At 39.4% G+C, this 23,507-nt stretch overlaps 1 protein-coding gene across 1 annotated transcript in view; it reads right to left on the bottom strand.

Moving 5' to 3' along the window:
* Positions 1–23,507, bottom strand: part of LOC124796360 (DNA-directed RNA polymerases I and III subunit RPAC1) — a 206,216-nt gene that overhangs the window by 31,435 nt on the left and 151,274 nt on the right. The window contains exons 5-6 of the mRNA XM_047260516.1: positions 16,961–17,077; positions 13,380–13,562 (exon numbers count right to left, since the gene is read on the bottom strand). Of these exons, the coding sequence (XP_047116472.1) occupies positions 13,380–13,562; positions 16,961–17,077 (300 nt within the window). The remainder of the gene's footprint in view (positions 1–13,379; positions 13,563–16,960; positions 17,078–23,507) is intronic.

Here is a 23,507-nt window from a genome sequence, read left to right as displayed (position 1 = left end):
AAAATCAAGCTTTTAACGATTTCAAGAATACTATTAGTCATCAGTTCAGTGAGGTGAGCAAAACTATAGGCACTGAGTTATCTGGCTAACTATCGGGGAAGTTGACAGAACTAAAACAAGAAATAATTACTGACATGTCCCACAATACAAATACGTTAACAGAAAAGGTAACATCCATAAACTGTAAACAGGAACAACTTGTAGGTGAGTTGCAAAACCTCAGTGAAGCAAATTCTCAAATTCAGGAGATGCAATCCCAAGTGGATGCTTCAATAAAAAATGTGACAAATGGAATCAACAAGCTGCAAGACATATACAAAAACCTACCTACAAAATTCACAAGATGAGTCTAAGAGTAGATCAGTTAAGTTTAGAGTCACAATTTGCCAAAAAACAGAGGCAGATGTAAAGGAAATAACTCAAAAAGTTGAAGCCGGGATGCTAGATAAGGGCAGCACCCTCGCTGAAAAGGTAGTGTCAGGATGCAAAACTCATGTAGATACTGCAGAAGAAGCTCTAAAAAAGAAAGAAAGATGACTTCTACATCTACATCTACATTTATACTCCGCAAGCCACCCAACAGTGTGTGGCGGAGGGCACTTTAGGTGCCACTGTCATTACCTCCCTTTTTTGTTCCAGTTGCATATGGTTCGCGGGAAGAATGACTGTCTGAAAGCCTCTGTGCGCGCTCGAATCTCTCTAATTTTACGTTCGTGATCTCCCTGGGAGGTATAAGTAGGGGGAAGCAATATATTCGATACCTCATCCAGAAACGCACCCTCTCGAAACCTGGCGAGCAAGCTACACCACGATGCAGAGCGCCTCCCTTGCAGAGTCTGCCACTTGAGTTTGCTAAACATCTCCGTAACACTATCATGGTTACCACATAACCTTGTGACAAAACGTGCCGCTCTTCATTGGATCTTCTCTATCTCCTCCATCAACCCAATCTGGTACGGATCCCACATTGATGAGCAATACTCAAGTACAGGTCGAAAGAGTGTTTTGTAAGCCACCTCCTTTGTTGATGGACCACATTTTCTAAGGACTCTCCCAATGAATCTCATCCTGGTACCCGCCTTACCAACAATTAATTTTATATGATCATTGCACTTCAAATCGTTCTGCACGCATACTCCCAGATATTTTACAGAAGTAACTGCAACCAGTGGTTGTTCCGCTATCATATAATCATACAATAAAGGTTCCTACTTTCTATGTATTAGCAATACATTACATTTGTCTATGTTAAGGGTCAGTTGCCACTCACTGCACCAAGTGCCTATCCACTGCAGATCTTCCTGCATTTCGCTACAATTTTCTAATGCTGCAACTTCTCTGTATACTACAGCATCATCCGCGAAAAGCCGCATGGAACTTCCGACACTATCTACTAGGTCATTTATATATATTGTGAAAAGCAATGGCCCCATAACACTCCCCTGTGACACGCCAGAGGTTATTTAATGTCTGTAGACGCCTCTCCATTGATAACAACATGCTGTGTTCTGTTTGCTAAAAACTCTTCAATCCAGCCACACAGCTGATCTGATATTCCGTAGGCTCCTACTTTGTTTATCAGGCGACAGTGCGGAACTGTATCGAACGCCTTCCGGAAGTCAAGGAAAATAGCATCTACCTGGGAGCCTGTATCTAATATTTTCTGGGTCTCATGAACAAATAAAGCGAGTTGGGTCTCACACGATCGCTGTTTCCAGAATCTATGTTGATTCCTACATAGTAGATTCTGGGTTTCCAAAAACGACATGATACGCGAGCAAAAAACATGTTCTAAAATTCTGCAACACATCGACATCAGAGATATAGGTCTATAGTTTTGCGCATCTGCTTGACGACCCTTCTTGAAGACTGGGACTACCTGTGCTCTTTTCCAATCATTTGGAACCTTCCGTTCCTCTAGAGACTTGCAGTACACGGCTGTTAGAAGGGGGGCAAGTTCTTTCACGTACTCTGTGTAGAATCGAATTGGTATCCTGTCAGGTCCAGTGGACTTTCCTCTGTTGAGTGATTCCAGTTGCTTTTCTATTCCTTGGACACTTATTTCGATGTCAGCCATTTTTTTGTTTGTGCGAGGATTTAGAGAAGGAACTGCAGTGCGGTCTTCCTCTGTGAAACAGCTTTGGAAAAAGCTTCAGCTTTACGCGTGTCATCCTCTGTTTCAATGCCATCATCATCCCGGAGTGTCTGGATATGCTGTTTTGAGCCACTTACTGATTTAACGTTAGACCAGAACTTCCTAGGATTTTCTGTCAAGTCGGTACATAGAATTTTACTTTCGAATTCACTGAACGCTTCACGCATAGCCCTCCTTACGCTAACTTTGACATTGTTTAGCTTCTGTTTGTCTGAGAGGTTTTGGCTGCGTTTACACTTGGAGTGAAGCTCTCTTTGCTTTCGCAGTAGTTTCCTAACTTTGTTGTTAAGCCACGGCGGGTTTTTCCCGTCCCTCACAGTTTTACTCGGTACGTACCTATCTAAAACGCATTTTACGATTGCCTTGAACTTTTTCCATAAACACTCAACATTGTCAGTGTCGGAACAGAAATTTTCGTTTTGATCTGTTAGGTAGTCTGAAATCTGCCTTCTATTACTCTTGCTAAACAGATAAACCTTCCTCCCTTTTTTTATATTCCTATGAACTTCCACATTCAGGGATGCTGCAACGGCCTTATGATCACTGATTCCCTGTTCTGCACTTACAGAGTCGAAAAGTTCGGGTCTGTTTGTTATCAGTAGGTCCAAGATGTTATCTCTACGAGTCGGTTCTCTGTTTAATTGCTTGAGGTAATTTTCGGATAGTGCACTCAGTATAATGTCACTCGATGCTCTGTCTCTACCACCCGTCCTAAACATCTGAGTGTCCCAGTCTGTATCTGGTAAATTGAAATCTCCACCTAAAACTATAACACACTGAGAAAATTTATGTGAAATGTATTCCAAATTTTCTCTCAGTTGTTCTGCCACTAATGCTGCTGAGTCGGGAGGTCGGTAAAAGGAGCCAACTATTAATCTAGCTCGGTTGTTGAGTGTAACCTCCACCCATAATAATTCACAGGAACTATCCACTTCTACTTCACTACAGTATAAACTACTACTAACAGCGACAAACACGCCACCACCGGTTGCATGCAATCTATCCGTTCTAAACACCGTCTGTGCCTTTGTAAAAATTTCGGTAGAATTTATCTCTGGCTTCAGCCAGCTTTCTGTACCTATAACGATTTCAGCTTTGGTACTTTCTATCAGCGCTTGAAGTTCCGGTACTTTAACAATGCAGCTTCGACAGTTTACAATTACAATACCGATTGCTGCTTGGCCCCTGCATGTCCTGACTTTGCCCTGCACCCTTTGAGGCTGCTGCCCTTTCTGTACTTACCCGAGGCCATCTAACCTAAAAAACCGCCCAGTACACGACACACAACCCCTGCTACCCGTGTAGCCACTTGCTGCATGTAGTGGACACCTGACCAATCCAGCGGAACCCGAAACCCCACCCCCCTATGGCGCAAGTCGAGGAATCTGCAGCCCACACGGTCACAGAACCGTCTCAGCCTCTGATTCAGACCCTCCACTCAGCTCTGTACCAAAGGTCCGCAGTCAGTCCTTCTAGCTAAAATAGACTTGGGTTTAATGGAAGCAGAGGAAAGGTTATGAGGCGGTGTTGCTAAAACTACTGACATTCCAAAACAACATATGACATAAAACAAACCTATGTTTTTAGGGAACTTAGGTACCTTCACTGGTTACCCACAACACGGGGTTAGCCCGTCGAAGGAAAATAGCGAAGGTTGCACAATGCAATAACACTTGCCAGCAGTTGCTCCTGTCGAGCAACTGCAGTTGCCATGCACTACCCCACAAGCGAACATAAACAAGCCTGTCACCGACAACACAGTGCGTTTGTCAACATTACTTGCAGATGAGGGTTACTTAGGCATCGACAATTTAGGATATTTACTTCTGAAGGGAAAAGAACACACCCTAAGGTCTTTATCAGAGCATTTCGAAGTGTTTTACCTTGTACCTGGACCGAAGCCCACAAAATTAGATTTGTTGTTGGATACACACATGGTGACATTCTGACATGGGCTACAGACATGGCGGCATGTTACCACTATTATGACCAATTTGAGAGAGCATTTCTGGATAAGTATTGGTCAGAAGTCGTACCAGAGACGCTCAGACGTGAAGTATTCAACCCAGATCAATAGCAGGTATGGTAGCTTCAGGGGCTATTTTGAAAAATATTTGAATAAAACAAGACACTGGATGAACCTGGTATCTCAAGTAGACATGCTGAAAATTTTAAAGAGCCGTCTTCCCGCTCACATTAGGGAAAAACTCATTACCATCCCGGAACACCAAATACTTTCTCTCTGTACTAGACTCAATAGATTTAGTATACAAAGAGAGACCAGTAGAACCGAAGCCTGTTAATACACCAGCAACGACACAGAGATTTACAGACCAACAAGTAAACAACGGATTCGTAGTACAACATGGATGGCAACCTTACCCCACACAGACCTATGATAATGGCAATGGTAATCACAACGGCAATGGAGAAAGCTGTATATACAAAGGTTGACATAAAAGAAATGGGCAAAGATTTAGCAAAAGCAACTACAATGGGTGAGTAGCGTATGGGCAACCTGTACAATACGTGCAGACACAAGCTACCGACAATAATCAGCCACTTGGTTGGCAAACGCAAAACAATAACAGACAACTAAACAACCAACAGGCGGTTAAATTTGGCCAGCAAAGTAACACACATATGCCGAATAACACGCAGAGGCAAAGAGAATTTCAGCCTAGAGCCCCTCAAGACACTAATTGGCATAACCAAACACCAATGGTCAATATAGTGGAAGTTGTGCCCAACCCACAGATCGATGTCACCGCAATGCCGGAAAACTTTAACTGGTCATGGTAGGCCACCGTTCTGTGACCTTCGAGGGGAGTGGGGGACGGGCTTGATCGAGACTCGCTTCATCAGATACGATCAAGGTAGGCATACCCTCTAAGTTGTATATATGTATAATTATATTAGATTTAGGATGTTGGAAAATCACATTTCAGAATTTATATTGTTAATCGATAAAGAAAATTTTTGTTTTTTCTTATATGTAAAATGTGTAAATGGTAAGGTGAGTGGAAGAACTTTACTTTCATGTGTCTAGGGACGACGATACTTTAAACACAATGCTTCGGCTTGCACTTAGCCCATTTGTAAATGAATAAACAAACTTGTGAAACGCACGGTAACACGCAATGCAATACACAACTGAATAAGAGGTCGCACCACGCCTATAACACACTTTATCTTTTAGATTTATAAGGTAAGTAGAGATGCACACATAACATTAAATGAGTTTGTGATAGCACGGCTGCACATTTAAGTAAATGAATACATGGTTCAATATATAAAAGAGGTACTAGTGACCATCGAGCCACTGTACACTTATTTATGAAGATTTAGTTTTAGGTTAGTATTAAGGTTTTTTTTTTTTTTTTTTTTTTTTTTTTTTTTTTTTTTTTTTTTTTCCCTCTCTCCAGAGAATGATGCATCAACACCTCCTATAAGTGAAGAAAGATAAAAGCCTGTCAAGTGTTAGGTACCGTATAAACATTAGAACGGGCCACACAACAACTAAATATAGTTGTAAGTTTATTATATGTATGAATGTGATAGTGTGAAAATATTTGTAGAACAATACAGTTGCAGTACATCGCATATCACAATGCTGAACTAAGGCGGATCACTACCAGATAGTCAAGGGGTCAAAACCTAACTACTGTCAGTGTGGACTACTCATGAAAGCATCAAACACCTGATTAACATTGAACTATTTTTGCTCATTTGTTAACTATTTTTGCTCATTTGTTACATATATAAACACTATTTTACGCTCATTGTACATGGCATACAGTACTGATGATACAACTCTGTGTACCTCAGCATATGAAATGATTATCCTCTATACAATGAACATAACAAGTAAATATTGAGGTGCACTTTAAACACTGAATAAGTATTCGATACGAATGGTATTGTCATGTTTGCATTGTGTTCATAAACAACAAACTATTTTGTTTCTGGGAACACAGTTAAGACCAGCAACGAGACGTAACTGAGCACATAAATGCCTTTCTGTGAAATTTCCTCAACCCAGTAGTGTGTAGATCCTTCCTGGAGAATGCTAGAAAGGCAAGGCCACGTGTAGTTATTTAAGCAGCACATAGAATCTGTTGTAGCATCTATTGTTTACTTTTTTTAATTCTTTGAACTTGATAAATATGCTCTGACAAGAAGTCACTGAGAATTTGTCATGAAATGTATGTCAATTTATACCATAAAGGAAAAAGGAATCTGTTGTTGTTGTTGTTGTTGTTGTTATGGTCTTCAGTCCTGAGACTGGTTTGATGCAGCTCTCCATGCTACCCTATCCTGTGCAAGTTTCTTCATTTCCCAGTACCTACTGCAACCTACATCCTTCTAAATCTGCTTAGTGTATTCATCTCTTGGTCTCCCTCTACAATTTTTACCCTCCACGCTGCCCTCTAATGCTAAATTTGTGATCCCTTGATGCCTCAGAACATGTCCTACCAACCGGTCTCTTCTTCTCGTCAAGTTGTGCCACAAACTCCTCATCTCCCCAATTATATTCAATACCTCCTGACTAGTTATGTGATCTACCCATCTAATCTTCACCATTCTTCTGTAGCACCACATTTCAAAAGCTTCTATTCTCTTCCCGTCCAAACTATTTATCGTCCATGTTTCACTTCCATACATGGCTACACTCCATACAAATACTTTCAGAAACGACTTCCTGACACTTAAATCTATACTCGATGTTAACAAATTTCTCTTCTTCAGAAACGCTTTTCTTGCCATTAGTCAACATTTTATATCTTCTCTACTTCGACCATCATCAGTTATTTTGCTCCCCAAATAGCAAAACTCCTTTACTACTTTAAGTGTCTCATTTCCTAATCTAATTCCCTCAGCATCACCCGACTTAATTCGACTACATTCCATTATCCTCGTTTTGCTTTTGTTGATGTTCATCTTATATCCTCCTTTCAAGACACTGTCCATTCTGTTCAACTGCTCTTCCAAGTCCTTTGCTGTCTCTGACAGAATTACAATGTCATCGGCGAACCTCAAAGTTTTTATTTCTTCTCCATGGATTTTAATACCTACTCCGAATTTTTCTTTTGTTTCCTTTACTGCTTGCTCAATATACAGATTGAATAACATTGGGGAGAGGCTACAACCCTGTCTCACTCCCTTCCCAACAACTGCTTCCCATTCATGCCCCTCGACTCTTATAACTGCCATCTGGTTTCTGTACAAATTGTAAATAGCCTTTCGCTCCCTGTATTTTACCCCTGCCACCTTCAGAATTTGAAAGAGAGTGTTCCTGTCAACATTGTCAAAGCTTTCTCTAAGTCTACAAATGCTAGAAACGTAGGTTTGCCTTTCCTTAATCTTTCTTATAAGATTAGTCGTAGGGTCAGTATTGCCTCACGTGATCCAACATTTCTATGGAATCCAAACTGATCTTCCCCGAGGTCGGCTTCTACCAGTTTTTCCATTCGTCTGTAAAGAATTCACGTTAGTATTTTGCAGCAGTGACTTATTAAACTGATAGTTCAGTAATTTTCACATCTGTCAACACCTGCTTTCTTTGGGATTGGAATTATTATATTCTTCTTGAAGTCTGAGAGTACTTAGCCTGCCTCATACATCTTGCTCACCAGATGGTAGAGTTTTGTCAGGACTGGCTCTCCCAAGGCCGTCAGTAGTTCTAACGGAATGTTGTCAATTCCCGGGGCCCTGTTTCGGCTCAGGTCTTTCAGTGCTCTGTCAAACTTTTCACGCAGTATCGTATCTCCCATTTCATCTTCATCTACATTCTCTTCCATTTCTACAATATTGTCCACAAGTACATCGCCCTTGTATAGACCCTCTATATACTCCTTCCATCTTTCTGCTTTCCCTTCTTTGCTTAGAACTGGGTTTCCATCTGAGCTCTTGATATTCATACAAAAGGTTCTCTTTTCTCCAAAGGTCTCCTTAATTTTCCTGTAGGCAGTATCTATCTTACCCGTAGTGAGATGAGCCTCTACATCCTTACATTTGTCCTCTAGCCATTCCTGCTTAGCCATTTTGCACTTCCTGTCGATCTAATTTTTGAGACGTTTGTATTCCTTTCTGCCTGCTTCATTTACTGCATTTTTATATTTTCTCCTTTCATCAGTTAAATTCAGTATTTCTTCTGTTACCCAAGGATTTCTACTAGACCTCGTCTTTTTACCTACTTGATCCTCTGCTGCCTTCACTACTTCATCCCTCAGAGCTACCCATTCTTCTTCTACTGTACTTCTTTCCCCCACTGCTGTCAATTGTTCCCTTATGCTCTCCCTGAAACTCTGTACAACCTCTGGTTTAGTCAGTTTATCCAGGTCCCAACTCCTTAAATTCCCACCTTTTTGCAGTTTCTTCAATTTTAATCTGCAGTTCATAACCAATAGATTGTGGTCAGAGTCCACATCTGCCCCTGGAAATGTCTTACAATTTAAAACCTGGTTCCTAAATCTCTGTCTTACCATTATATAATCTACCTGATACCTTTTAGTATCTCTGGGAGTCTTCCATGTATACAACCTTCTTTTATGATTCTTGAACCAAGTGTTATGCTCTGTGCAAAATTCTACCAGACAGTTTCCTCTTTCATTTCTTACCCCCAATCCATATTCACCTACTATGTTTTCTTCTCTCCCTTTTCCTACACTCGAATTCCAGTCAACCATGACTTTTAAATTTTCGTCTCGCTTCACTATCTGAATAATTTCTTTTATCTCATCATACATTTCATCAATTTCTTCATCATCTGCAGAGCTAGATGGCATATAAACTTGTACTACTGTAGTAGGCGTGGACTTCGTGTCTATCTTGTCCACAATAATGCGTTCACTATGCTGTTTGTAGTAGCTTACCCGCATGCCTATTTTTTTTTTTTTTTCATTGTTAAACCTACTCCTGCATTACCCCTTTTGATTTTATATTTATAACCCGGTATTCACCTGACCAAAAGTCTTGTTCCTCCTGCCACCGAATTTCACTAATTCCCACTATATCTAACTTTAACCTATCCATTTCTCTTTTTAAATTTTCTATCCTATCTGCTCAATTAAGGGATCTGACATTCCACGCTCCGATCCGTAGAACACCAGTTTTCTTTCTCCTGATAACAACGTCCTCTTGAGTAGTCCCCGCCCGGAGATCCGAATGGGGGACTATTTTACCTCCGGAATGTTTAACCCAAGAGGACGCCATCATCATTTAACCATACAGTAAAGCTGCATGCTCTCGGGAAAAAGTACGGCTTTAGTTTCCCCTTGCTTTCAGCCATTCGCAGTACCAGCACAGCAAGGCCGTTTTGATTAGTGTTGCAAGGCCATATCAGTCAATCATCCAGACTGTTGCCCTTGCAACTACTGAAAAGGCTGCTGCCCCTCTTCAGGGACCACACATCTGTCTGGTCTCTCAACAGATACCCCTCCGTTGTGGTTGCACCTACGGTACGGCCATCTGTATCGCTGAGGCACGCAAGCCTCCCCACCAACAGCAAGGTCCATAGTTCATTGGGGGGGGGGGGGGAAGGAATTTATTATTGTATAAATGTTATGTAAAGAATGTAAAACAAAATTAGAGTAGAAATTTTACTCATATAATTGTAATTGAACAATGTAACAAAATTATAATTTAATAAAATGTACGAAAACAAAATGACAATCAGACTACAATGTGTATTAGTAGTGAAAGTAGCATGTCGCCAAAAGAATAGGATAAGTTTATTCTTGTAATTGTATTTTTTTTATGTTTATAGTACATGGAAAGGACGCTACAGAAATTTTGTGTAATGCAGCGATATGAAAGATGCTAAAAAACAAACGAAACCTGCCTGAAAAGTTTTAAGTATGAGTGTGAGATATGTGGGTGTGCACGTGAAGAACTAAAAATGACAATACTTCATGCAACATGAATTTTCTGTGCTCGACAACACTGTAAAAACATGAATTTCCTGTGCTCGACAACATTGTAGAAGCGGCAAGAAAACTTACCTTGTCGGTGGGTGTCAGATTTATGGCTGGTGTCCCCACTGAATAAGTGCAAGCGAAGAGTTGAAATACATTCCTTGGACCGCTGATATGGAAACTAGTTGTCACAGCATCAAAGATTTTACAAAGAATCATGCCTCTGAACAAAAGCTTCACAAACTTGTGCATTGTAGACTATGTGAACACACAACATGGGCACTCTTACTTTGTATTAAACACATGAAAGCGAGCAGGGACAGTAATGGACCCCGAGCTCCACGTGCATGCTTCACAAGCTAAACACTGGGCAGATACTGACTGACAATAATGGGACTACGCGCTTATAACAAGCACTTTATTATGAAGGAAAACTTATGTACGTATGTCTTAAGGGAGCTGACATGCCTATATAAATTGGTAACCATATAGGATAATTCCAATGGCTGAAAAATAAAGGCTATGCCCATACTGGCAAGGGTTATCAACCCATAAAAAGGGAAATAAGCCCAGACACTGTGCACCTCTGTATGACGTCAATGCACTGTGGGGGGCAGTTGTGAAGAGGCACATTATTATTATTTTTTTCCTTCCTCTTGTTCTTTTCTTTTTATACATACAAAATAATACGTTATTTTGTACCAGTGATACTATGGGTCACAAACAAAACAAGTAGAGATACGCTCTTTGATTTTTTAATCTCTATACATTCATCTGTCTGTCCCTATACGTGGTAGTGGGTGGGCGTATGATGAGTTCCACCAAGTTAATATTGTTAAAAAGTGTGTATTCCAATTGTACATTAAGATGTGTAGTAGAAACTGACCGAGACAGAAAAGTTTATTTGTACATTCATGACGACCATACCCGACCAACGACCACACCCGACTGTTCATTATTCTGCGATGCACCAAGAATCCTGCATCAAAAGGGTCAAAGCATCCAAGAATAATTTGCGTGAGCAGAAGAGGGGCAATCCGGAACCAGTATTGTCATACCCAGCTCAGTGCACAATGGCGGTAACAAGAAAAAGAAGTGCATAAATTTAAATGCTGAATATATGCATTGAATATTGAGGGCCTGTTGATGTTAATGCCAGTTAAAGTTCCCTCAGGATCTGTGTACCTTCCAAACTTTTTTTTTCAATTATTCTTACAAAATTTTCGTTTTAATTATTTAAGCAGCAATTTTTAATCAGTTTCCAATATATATATCACATTTTAGTCCCCCTGCCACTATTCAACTTCTTTTCTTTTGGACATGTTAATACAATTATATATTGTAACTCTGGTCCCGATCTGGATGCATGCAAATCACGACATGGATGTGAGGAGACAATTGTATGCCTTTCCTTGTTGCTAACAAACTAGGTATCTTGTTTGGGATTTAGATTGGCAAGGGAATTTTGCTTTTATATGAAACTGTGTTGCACTGTTAGCTGTATAACACTTGCTGAGATATCTTTGGTGTATCTTATATATTCAGATGGTGTTTAGTTCCTTCTCACTCACTGGGATAATATGGATGAAATTAATTGTAAAACTGGACACACTTCTGCACAGTATTACTTGTTCTTTTGCCTGTGGTTGACAGTCTCTTAGTTGCGCTGCAGTTTCACACTAGCAAACTCTGTCCTCATATTCACATTGACTTTTGGTTGTGTTACGTACGAGAATGCCAATGTTGGAATTTTCTAAGATGTCTGGTTCTTTATTACTGCAGTGTGTATATGAGAATATGTAAAAGTAAATATCAAATGGTTCAAATGGCCCTGAGCACTATGGGACTTAAGAGCTTTGGTCATCAGTCCCCTAGAAATTAGATCTACTTAAATCTAACTAACCTAAGGACATCACACAACACCCAGTCATCACGAGGCAGAGAAAATCCCTGACCCCGCCGGGAATCGAACCCGGGCACGGGAAGCAAGAACGCTACCGCACGACCCGTAAATATCAGAAAACTTTATTCTCAGTTTCTAATTATCTAATTTTGATAGGCTAGTTTATAATTAAGAATTCCATCTTTCTTTTCCTAAGCCTTTACCTGTCACTACTGTAAAGAGCATTTTCTGTGGTGTTTCCACGGATATTTGTAACATGTAGATACAGTCAGCCCAAACGAATACTGATCATCACATTTTCCGTGTGATGTTCGAACTAAATGGAAAATTTAGGGTTGGTTCTTCTTAAAAACTAAATTTTTTTTTAAGTTGAAGTTTATATGCACTTCCGATAGAATGGCCTCACATTAGTTGGCAGAATTTTGGCTTAATAATGTGTGTTAACACAAACAGCATGATATGAAGAATAACCAGTATTCCACCAGTGACTGAGTAGTGCTGCTGCATGATAGTAGCAGAGAGACAGTGGGGTGCACTCTGGCACACAAAACAGGACAAGCTGAGCAAGGAAGACATGAGGAACACATGTTTAAATACCTATAAGTATAGCCTCTTGTTGTCTTCAATTGCATTGCTAAGACAGACTGAGAACAAGCCATGGAGCCAATGTATTAATACCACTTCATGCAGTATCACTTCCAAGGTTGTTTTTTTTTGGAGGGGGGCAGCCAGCCCCAGAATCATCTAGGACTTGTCCTACTGGTAAGTAAATTTGTAACCTCTTAACTGGACTACTAGCCCTTTTATTGTGCCACTTACGCCTACTGCCATGCAGCAGCAACATCCAGTAGCAGCTGGAGTACTGGTTATATTCCAAGTAGAGCTGTTCCTGTCCACACATATTAAACTGAATATTACACTAGACAGACTTAGGGTCATTCTACTGAATGGGCATATAAAATTCTGATATAAAAAAATTCTAATATGGAACAAAACGAAGTTCCTCCACTGACATTGGGTGTCACATGAAACACGCAATGAGCTGTATTTGTATGTGATAAATATTCACACCTCAGAAAAATTGAACTCTAAAAATCAGCAGAAACAGTGGAAAAATGTGCCTAACTAATGTTAGGACAGACACCTGGTATATTCGTTTTTGCGGAATATGTAGCTTACAGTGATATCAAGACAGGAAAGAATTATCCAGTAAATAATAGCAGTATATGAAATAAGCTCATCCTGAATGGTTGGATGAGAAGGGAGAAGTGTTAGTTCAGTGACAGTTCAACCAAGAAAAGGTATACAAAAGTGTTAACTAAGAAAAACTGGAACACATTGAGTGGTTGAGTACTAATGCTAAATTATTATGTAGGCTGAACGCTTAGCAAAATGTTGTACATACCCACAGGAGAAAATTTTGCATGGTCTTTGCCAATGCCCTTGACAGCATGTAACTTTAGATCTAGTTCATGTCCTGGCATCATTTTGCTAATGAGAATATCATCATGTATCGGTCCAACATCTTGTGCTGTGTACATGTTTCCTTGGGCTCCAATTGGTAGCCATTTTATATGTTTTGTGTAAACTGGAAAGAAGTGTGAAACAAATTTATAATTTTAAAGCAATCCTACAAGAAGTATTCTGATAGAAATTTCTCAATATTTAATCCCCCCAACACTGTGGTAGTCCAATTTCAATTAGACAATCATTTTTATCAGTCTCATAGATAAATGTGAGATTTGTTATCATCCTTTTAAAGTCCTTTCAGCTTGACTTTGTTCAAATTCCAGACTTACATAATCTGTATTACATTTTTCATAAATAAAGTGAAAGATTACAGCTCACTAGTAGAATGATCAACTTCTTCGAAATTCTGATTCCAGAAACAATGATATGTGAATCCACTGCACAACACTTTTTCAATTAAAAAGCAAACATTTCCCATATTGATATGTAATTCCATGGTCTCTGTATGATTTGACAATCATAATACAATTAAACTGTAGCAAACATATGACACACACATTCTGGAAATTGATGTTTACATCTTTTATATTACACCTCCACTCTGTGTTAATAACATTAGCACAACAAATACAAAAAACGTTTTTTTTAAAAAACTTCCATTTTGTTGTTACAAATCTTGGTCATGTGATTAGGCACAGCCACTATCCAATGCAAAATATTACACTTTGCTAGTTCACAGTGTGAGCACAGATAATGTGGGAAATAACTTCACAGGCAGCTGGGACAATTTGCTGTTAGTGTCATGAATTTTACTGACAATGAGAACAAGAAAGATGCAACAGTGCCAACAGAGAAGGTGCAAGCAAGTGTTGACGATATCTAAGTCAGTAGTGCCAAGTATGGAAGGAGGAACATAATGCACAGTGGCACTGCATTCAGGCATCTGCCCCCAAAGCAGGAGAAACAAATGTGATATTTGCAAAATCTTCACAGCTTCTGTCACAGAGAACAGGCTCCCAAGTTAGCAAAGATACTCGGGGGGAGGGGATGAAACCACCCTTACCCACTTACAGTATTTGATTTTAAAGGGTGCAAGAATAAACAAGTCACCATGTTTGGATGAGAGATCATACAAAAACACAGTACTGTTGCATGGTGTGCGAGTGATTCACATGTTATAATTACTGGCTTGAGGCTCCAATGGCGACTTCGCTGACTTATGAGAGATCATACAAAAATGGCACACTACATTAGGTCTTTGACGGAAGCATCAGAATTATAGTGGCCAGTAGTTTATTTAGATAAATTGTGGATTCAAGCACATTAAACTGTGAATAAATGTTGGCAAAGTGACAGAGCGGAAAGAGTATTGTCAAATGACAGTATCGGTCAACATTTCACTGTTCTGAATGTAGGCCGTGATAAGCGACTATAACAGGCTAACTTTGGATGATCATACATAAATGGACAGTAAAAATTAAAAACAAAACTTTTGCATTAATTAATGAGCACTAACCTTTCCCTGTTTATTCCACTGATAAACTATTGCATAAAAATGACTCTCCTTCTAGTGCCATCATATCATCTCGGGACATTAAAAAAAATTACATTTGTAGTCGCAGAGCAGCAAGCGCCTTGCTCTCTAACCTGGAGAAAGAGAAAGAGAATGAGAGAGAGAGAGAGAGAGAGAGAGACTTTTTTGCTAATTAACAAATGCTGTGTAACGTTCACTTGGTGCAAACTTTTCGACGTAATGCCACTTTGGCGGCTTGCACATCAATTTTGCTGCTCTTAATTTGGTCTCGCAAGGCTGAGTAGACCTCCTTCCATATCTTCCCACCAGGGAAAAATTTTATGTGGTTATTGGTAATCAAACCCAGGCCCTCGGTGTCACTAGCCAAAAACTCTAGCTCTTGACCTTGCGGTCAGCCTGCTTTTGCAGCTGTGAAAGTAGGAAACACACATATCATGCCAAGGAACAATGTGATAACTACTGGAAGAGAAACACACTGATGAATGAGGAAACTGCAAACACCAAAAAACCAATTGGCACTTATTTGAACATGGACAACATTTTAATTTGCAGCTGAAACAACAGAGAACAAATCCATAGACGCAACTGAGGAAGATAGCAAAATCATCATGAAAGGTGGTTTTACAGATACTGCCAGCAAAATTCCCTGAGCAGCCAAGGCATGATACACTGTATGTCCTGTTTGTTCATGTATGTCCTGTTTGTTCATTTCATTCAGTGGTGCATACAGACATGTAGCGTTTCAGAGCATCCCACTTGTAACAAGACTGGAGTATATGCAACTACTACCTCATATGCCTCCTTCTTAGGCACACGGTAAATGCAACGGTGCTGCCATCCTGACCAAGTATTCAGTTCCATTTTCCAGGTAACAGATGGTGGCTAACTGCATCTTCTTTGATGATTAGGTATTTATCCCAAGGTGACATTCTTATTGTGTTAATATTTAATTATACATTAAAATACACAAACACACTATGATACAAATGAAACTGAATAAAATTTTCTTTGACAAGGATCTTTCATTCGCCACCACAAGAATATACTAAAAAAAAAAAAAAAAAAATGTAAGGGTGTATTTTTTCTAATAAAATCCATACATGCACATTTTCTCCTTATATTCCTATGGCAACTACCTTTTCTTTGTAACTGATGAATATTAAATTTAGAAACACATAACTCTGTTTGGAATGTGTGAGTTTCAGAGCATGTTTCAACGCTCAGAACTGTCCCCCATACGTATGTACAATTTCCATAAGGAGCATGTATAACTGGAATTATTCCATTTGATGTTACGTGCTAATGCTGCACTATTATTAAATAATGCACCACACATTATTGCCAAACCTCACAAGAAGTAGCTCCCACATCTTTTGACACGTGTATCTAGACATTAGGAGGAAAGCCTTTTAGAACTGAATATAAGATAAAGCTTTCAGTGGACCACTGACTAGACACTCAGGTAAAAATTTCATGATTATGTTTATAGTAGTGGCCTACCTTGGCTTCAGATGGGAGGCACTAAGTACCAATCGCCAGACGACCTGTTTATAACATCTAGTGACATATACAAATCTTTCTCACGAATCAGTCTAGTAGTGAAAACCATATCAAAATCTCTAATGTAGTTCCTGAGATTATATTTCACAGACAGAAAAATGTGGCAGGGGACTTCAATTTATAATATGCATAGATTATGGTACATCTTCCTTTATGAAGAACTATAAAGGCAAATAATATCGAAGTTCACTTCTTCTGTCTGTTTAAACAATGAGAACTTTTTTTTACACTTTCATTTTTGTCAGCCTTATTTTACAGTTATACACAATCAGCCAGAACTAGTGTGCCATAACTGTGTCTGAAGAACTTGCTGAAGACATATCAAAGAAGTTTTGTTATAATATTTTCCAACAGAATGACATTGTAATACAAATTAAAAGTTTTTTTTTTTGGTCTATCAAATAAACACGAAGTTAACTTACCACTTCCATTTATTTTCTTGTCACGGACAGGTGCAGAGGCATCCACAGATGGATCAAGAGTACATTTAACTTTCAGTTCGAATTCCAAGGTGTCCTGTTCTGTTCCATCTTCATCATCTGCAAGTTATTTATCAAATTTATGAAGGAAGATAAATTCAAAATAATGACTGTCAAGATTATGTCTCCTAATGTCCAAAATTTATTTCATCATGATTTACATACTAGATGGTGCTTCCTTTTCTTGTACAAATTAATCCCAGTATGTTTTCAGTGCATGTTATTTCCCTCCAGCATATTTTAAGTTGCAGACAATAATAACTTACTTTACTGCATCATCATATTTGCAGATGACACCATGATTCTACTAAAAGGAGACGATGATGAACAGTTACAGCAGATAGTAAACACGGTCACAAAACAACTTAGCAGCTGGGCACAGAGTAATCAGCTTGTAATAAACAGTAAGAAAACCGTTGCTCTAAAATTCCATAATGTTCCTAACAAGGACATGTTTATCCCATCAGTCTCTATCAATGACGAACCAGTTGGTAACAGTACAGAAACCAAATTCTTAGGACTTTGGCTGCAGAGTAACATCAGATGGAATAAGCATATTGAATATCTCAATGCAGAACTGAGCAAACATGTTATCTTCTTTGTTCATTAAAATCATGCTGTAGTGAGAAAACAGTATTGAATGCATATCATGCGTACTTTCATTCTCGTCTTAGATATGGGGTCACCTTCTGGGGAAACTCTAAAACAGCTAATAGCACTTTTAAACTACAAAAATGGGCCATTAGAATCTTGTTTGGGTGCAAGCCTAGAGACTCTTGTAAACCCCTGTTTAAGAAATCTGGTATTCCCCCATTACCATGTGTATACATTATGGAAACCTTTTTGTTCTTTAAATTAAATGTAATAGGCAAGGACTGGAGACTACAAAAAAACTGTGATATACATGAGCACTTTACCAGACAAAACAGAAACTTACATATGACTCAAATCAGCACAGCACTGTGCCAAAAAGATACTTTTCACATGGGAGTTAAGCTTTATAACAAACTTCCTGAAAACATAAAAGCTATCACTGAGGTCAATACATTTGGAAAATCTCTGAAGTCATATTTACAGCATCACTGCTTTTACTCCATTGAAGAATATTTAAATTTATGAAATGTGTTATATAAATCCTTACGTGTAAAGTGTATTATTGTAGGCTTAAATATGTATGCCTTGAAATTACTTTCAGCCTCTATATTTATAACTTGACTTGTTCAATGTCTTATGCATAAGCTGTATGTAGACAACAGGACCAATAAAATACAATTTACAATCACTAAATAATTACTAAGGCTATCACTAAACTCAAGACAGCAAAAATCAAAAGCAGTAAAGTATTTCATGGTAGACTTATTAGCAGCCACACTTGAGAATTCAAGTATGATTAATGGCTTAAAAAACATTAACAGACACACTCCATTCCATACAATTGTACAACAATCTGAGTTGAGGACACAATTACAAACAGCAATAATAATGTTCTTTGCATAAATATGTCATCATTATTCTGCCTTAGTGTTGCACAATGTAACAGCCACATCATCTGTATTACTAAGTGATTACCACAGAACACAGAGCCAGTAGCCTATCCAACTGCTTCCAAGAGTAACAAAATTTGATTTTCAGTATTTGGTATAATTATGCCTACTCACTAAGAGGTTTAATCTTATGTTAAAAGTTTTACATGATAAGTCAGATATTACAGTTAGAAATTGTGAGGCAATGTAACTGAAGCGCAGAATTACCTGGATTTTATTCACGCAGTATTTGAGAATAAAAGCACTTAGCACATAATTTCAAACCTTTGTGAAACTTCCTCTCCGTAACCCCCTCCCCCCCCCCCTCCCCACACACACACACACACACACACACACACACACACACACACACACACACACACACACAAAATGATGAAAGGAAAAAACTGTATCGCTTACTACATTTTCACTGTTCATCAGTAAAACTTCAGCATGAGACATGAAGTTCTAATTTATTACTTAAAAACACACACTGTAGGCAGTATCTACATATATCATTGAATGTACAGCAGCTGCAAAATTACACTGATGAGCCAAAAAATCAGGACCACCCGTTTCATAGCTTGTTTGCCCATCTTTGGAATGAAATACATCAATGATTCTGCATATCAGGGATACCACAGCGTGTTGGTAAGTTTGTGGAGGTATGTGGTATTAGATGTCTACACAGAAGTCATGTAATTCACATAAATAACAGGCCACTGATTTGTGTGCACAGTGATGGTGCCCGATAGCTACCCAATTGGGTTTCATAAGATTCATATTAGGTGACTCTGGTCGCCGAAACATCAGCATGCATTCACTAAAATGCTCCTCAACCCACTGCAGCAGATTTCTGGCTCTGGGACATGGGCAGTTTCACTGTTGAAAGATGACAATGCTGTTGGGGAAGACATACAACATGAAAGGATGCAGGTGGTTTGCAGCTGACAGCATGTCTTCGATTACTACCACACGTCCCATGCAAGCAGAGGAGACATTCTCCCACAGCATAATACTGATCCCACCAGCTGTGTCTGTGGCGCACTGCACGTTTTGAGCTGCCATTCACCATGATGACGGCACTAGTGGAAATGACCATCAGCCTAGTGTAGCAAAAATGTGACTGAGCTGAAGAGCCGATATGTTTCCATTGATTGACAGTCAAATCTTGATGTTCCCATGCCCTCTGCAATCATAATTGATGATGTCGTTGGGCCAATATGTGAACATGTAGGTGTGGTCTGGTGTGGAGCTCCACGTTCAATGATGTATGATTAGCTGTGTGCTCTGAAACACTTGTGCATGCACCAGCATTGTACTCTTTCGGCAGAGATGCCAAACATCACCATCTATACTTCTTTACGGAGAAAACAAGCCTCCGAATTCCACATTCTGTGAAGAGTCATGGATGTACAACCATTTAGCACCTAGTGGTAGTTTCACTGTCCTCCTATCCCTTTCCATAGATGCTCACATAGGAGCACATGAACATTCGATGAACATTCGACCAGCTTCGCCATTTTTGAGATACTCGTTCACAGGTTCTGCACAATAATAATCTGCCCTTTGTCAAAGCCTCTTATCTCAATGGATTGCCCCATTTGTGGCCAATATCTTCGCTAGAGTAATCCTCTGTCTGTGTCTGCTCGGCTTACATACTTTTGTTACTGCATCACATACCAGCCACCAACCAGACGGCATCCAATGTCGCAGTGGGCAATGGTCATAATGTTTTGGCTTATTGTGTATATCACTGTATGACACTCAGTTCAGGAGATATGATGTCATAAACAGTTAAATGCATGAAGAACTTGCTTTTGCTTACAATGGAGTGCAAATTACCAGACTATGTTCATCCAGTGTTTCATAATTAGACCACTGACTGACTTCGAACAAACTTTAGGAATAATTTCAAACCTTTTCTAAACTTTTTCTTGCTTACATGCTTAGTGTCATACATTTAGCACATTACCTCATTTGTAAAGTAATCAGACTTCAGAAGCTGTTTTATACACAGAAGTTCGATTCTTTAAAGAATCAAGGGTTTACTGGTAATTTGGCAATAGAGCACTCAAAGGGTACATTCCGTTCTCAATACGTGTAAGAACCACATTACTTTTTAAAAGTTTTATCACATCCATCCCAACTATGATGTTTAGTCAACATCATCCTTGGGTCAACCATACTGACATATTTCACATGGATAATGGCAACTAACAGAATAAGATTCCTAGTCATCAATATATAAGGTGGTTTCCATGAATGCAAATAGAAAGAGTTTTCTCAGTGAGGGGCCATACTTTTATTCAATGAGTTTTAGTGAGTGTATCTGTGTACATTTGCAGAGAGAGAGAGAGAGAGAGAGAGAGAGAGAGAGAGAGACAGAGATAGAGAGAGAGAGACAGAGATAGAGATAGAGAGAGAGAGAGACTATTCAAAGTTAATAATGTTTTAAAATTGTTTTGTAGTTGCAGTACAGCTTACCTGTAATAAGTACACTATGGCAGACTAAATTTAATGTTTTGTAACAGCAAATACTATAACCACCATTAGAAAGCATGAGGTAGACGATCATATTTTAGCTATGTCATACAGAGATGGTGTATAAAATCATTAAGGCCTGTGATTTATCTTTTTGCATGATGTATCTTATTTAAAATGGCTGAAAGCAAGGGGAAAATATAACTAGTATTTTTTTTTTCAAGAGGTCTCAGCTCTGCTGTAAGGCTTAATGATGATGGCACACTATTGGGTAAAATATTCTGGAAGTAAACTAGTTCTCTATTTGGATCTCTGGATTGGGACTACTCAGGAGGATGTTGTCATCATAAAAACCAAAACTGGTGTTCTACAGGTTGAATTGTGGAATGTTAGATCCCTTAATTGGGCAGATGGGTTAGACAATTAGAAAAAAAGGAATAGATAGGTTGAAGTTTGATAGAATGGGGACTGGTGAAGTGTGGTGGCAGGAAGTACAGTACTTCTGCTCAGGTCATCAACACAAAAATTGGACAGGAACAATGCAGGAGTAGGCCCAACAATGATAAGAAAATAGGAATGCACATAAGCTGCTATGAACAGCATAGTGGCTGCATTACTGTGGCCAAGATAGACAGAATGCCAAAATCCATCACAGTACTACAAGTTTAAAAGTCTCCTGGCTCCAAGGATGAAGAAGACATTAGAAGACTGCAATGACATAGTAAGGATAGTTCTGGCAGAACGTAAACTATCCCATCAACCACAAGAATCAGCTGCAAAGGAGTGGCCTCCTTATCACCCAATATCATCCTGAATTGAAGCAACTGAACTATACCCATTGCCAAAACATTGATTAATGTCATCATAGACAGAAATAAGGGACATCCTAACCACAATCTTTCGACCCTTCCTAAAGTGGTATTCCATCACCCTTCCAACTTACAAAGTATCCTAGTCCATTTCTATGCCAAGCCCACTATCATTTCCCTGTGAAAGATCCAGGGGGCAAGACCTGCCTGATTCATCCACATAGCACATCTTACTCCAGTCCTGTCATGGGCTTATCCTATCCCATCAGAGGCAGGGCCATCTGCGAAAACAGCCTTGTCATATTAGCTCTGTTGTCAAGTTCCACACAACATTTTATGTGGGCATAAGCACCTAAAAGCTATCCACCAGTAGGAAAGTCCATCGTGAAACTGTAGCGAGGAACAGTGTTAACCACCCATTGGAACAACACACTGCTGAGCATATTGTGCTCAAGTTGAATGGCTGCTATACAACCCATGTCATCTGGATCCTTCCCCTCAGCACCAGCTTTTCTGAACTATATAGATGGTAGTTATCCTTGGAAATCATTGTTTGCTCCTGTAATCCTCCTAGCCCCAGTCTCTGCTCACCCACAGCCCCCACAATCTCAATCCAACAGTCTCCTCCTCCTCTGTCCAGTCACCCCTCCCAATCCACACTTCCACTTCATTTTCATTGCATACTGCACCTAGTTGGCTCCAGTGGCTGTGTGTTGCATGCATAGCCCATGTACTTGCCACCACCCTCTCTCCCCATCCCCCATTCCTAGTCCGCACACCTGCCGTCTCCTACCGATTTGCTAGCTACCTGTCCGCAATCCCTCCTCTGGCTTCCTGCCTCTTTCTCCTTCTGCCCATCCCACCCCACCTGACATAACCCCCACCCCAGTTCACCTGTCGAAATGCAATCCCAGCACTGTATGTCAAGCTGGAAATGTGTGTGCATGTGCATGTGGGTGGGTGGGGGTGTCTTTGTACTTAGTTTGCCAAAGGATTACTTCCAAAAAATAGCAAAATTTTCAGCTTTTGTGTGTGCCTCTTGACGACTCAATATTTCTGCTATTCAGCGAGTGGTATCCTTTACTCTAAATTATTTACCAACACCAATTCATTAGATTTACTTGTGTAGACACTGCATACACCATCAAAAGACATTTGTTTCAAAAATATAACCTTTAAGGAGACCACAGAATTCTTCAGTTAACTAAAAAGTAATAGCTCAGATGGCTACAAAGAAGTGTGTAATATAATAGTAAAATCTTATGCTGACTTGATAGAATTCCTCTTAAGCTATCTTTGTAATCAATGACTTGGGGCATATATCCTGACAGACTTAAATAAGCTGTAACTACAACCACTTACAAAACTGAAGATAAGCAAACCACCTCCAACTGAAGACCTATATTACTCTTTCCCCTCTTTTCAAAAGTGTCCAAGAAAGTGGCCTGTGATAGAATATTGACTTATTTAACTCAGTAGAACTTGTTAGCTGCTTTTCAGTGTGGCTAATACAAGGCACATAGTAGAAAGCAATACCAGACCTGACAAATGAAGAGCTAGCAGAGCTAAAAAAGGAAAATCATCCTGCTGGTATATTCTGCCCCCTTGCCAAACCCTTTGCTGTGATCACTAAATTCTACTCAGTAAACTAAAATGTTGTGACATTAATGGTGT

This window comes from Schistocerca piceifrons, chromosome 4, assembly GCF_021461385.2.
Source record: "Schistocerca piceifrons isolate TAMUIC-IGC-003096 chromosome 4, iqSchPice1.1, whole genome shotgun sequence".
Lineage (NCBI taxonomy): Eukaryota > Metazoa > Arthropoda > Insecta > Orthoptera > Acrididae > Schistocerca > Schistocerca piceifrons.
Note: the sequence above shows the minus strand (reverse complement) of the source record. Positions and strands in the feature narration are given on the sequence as shown.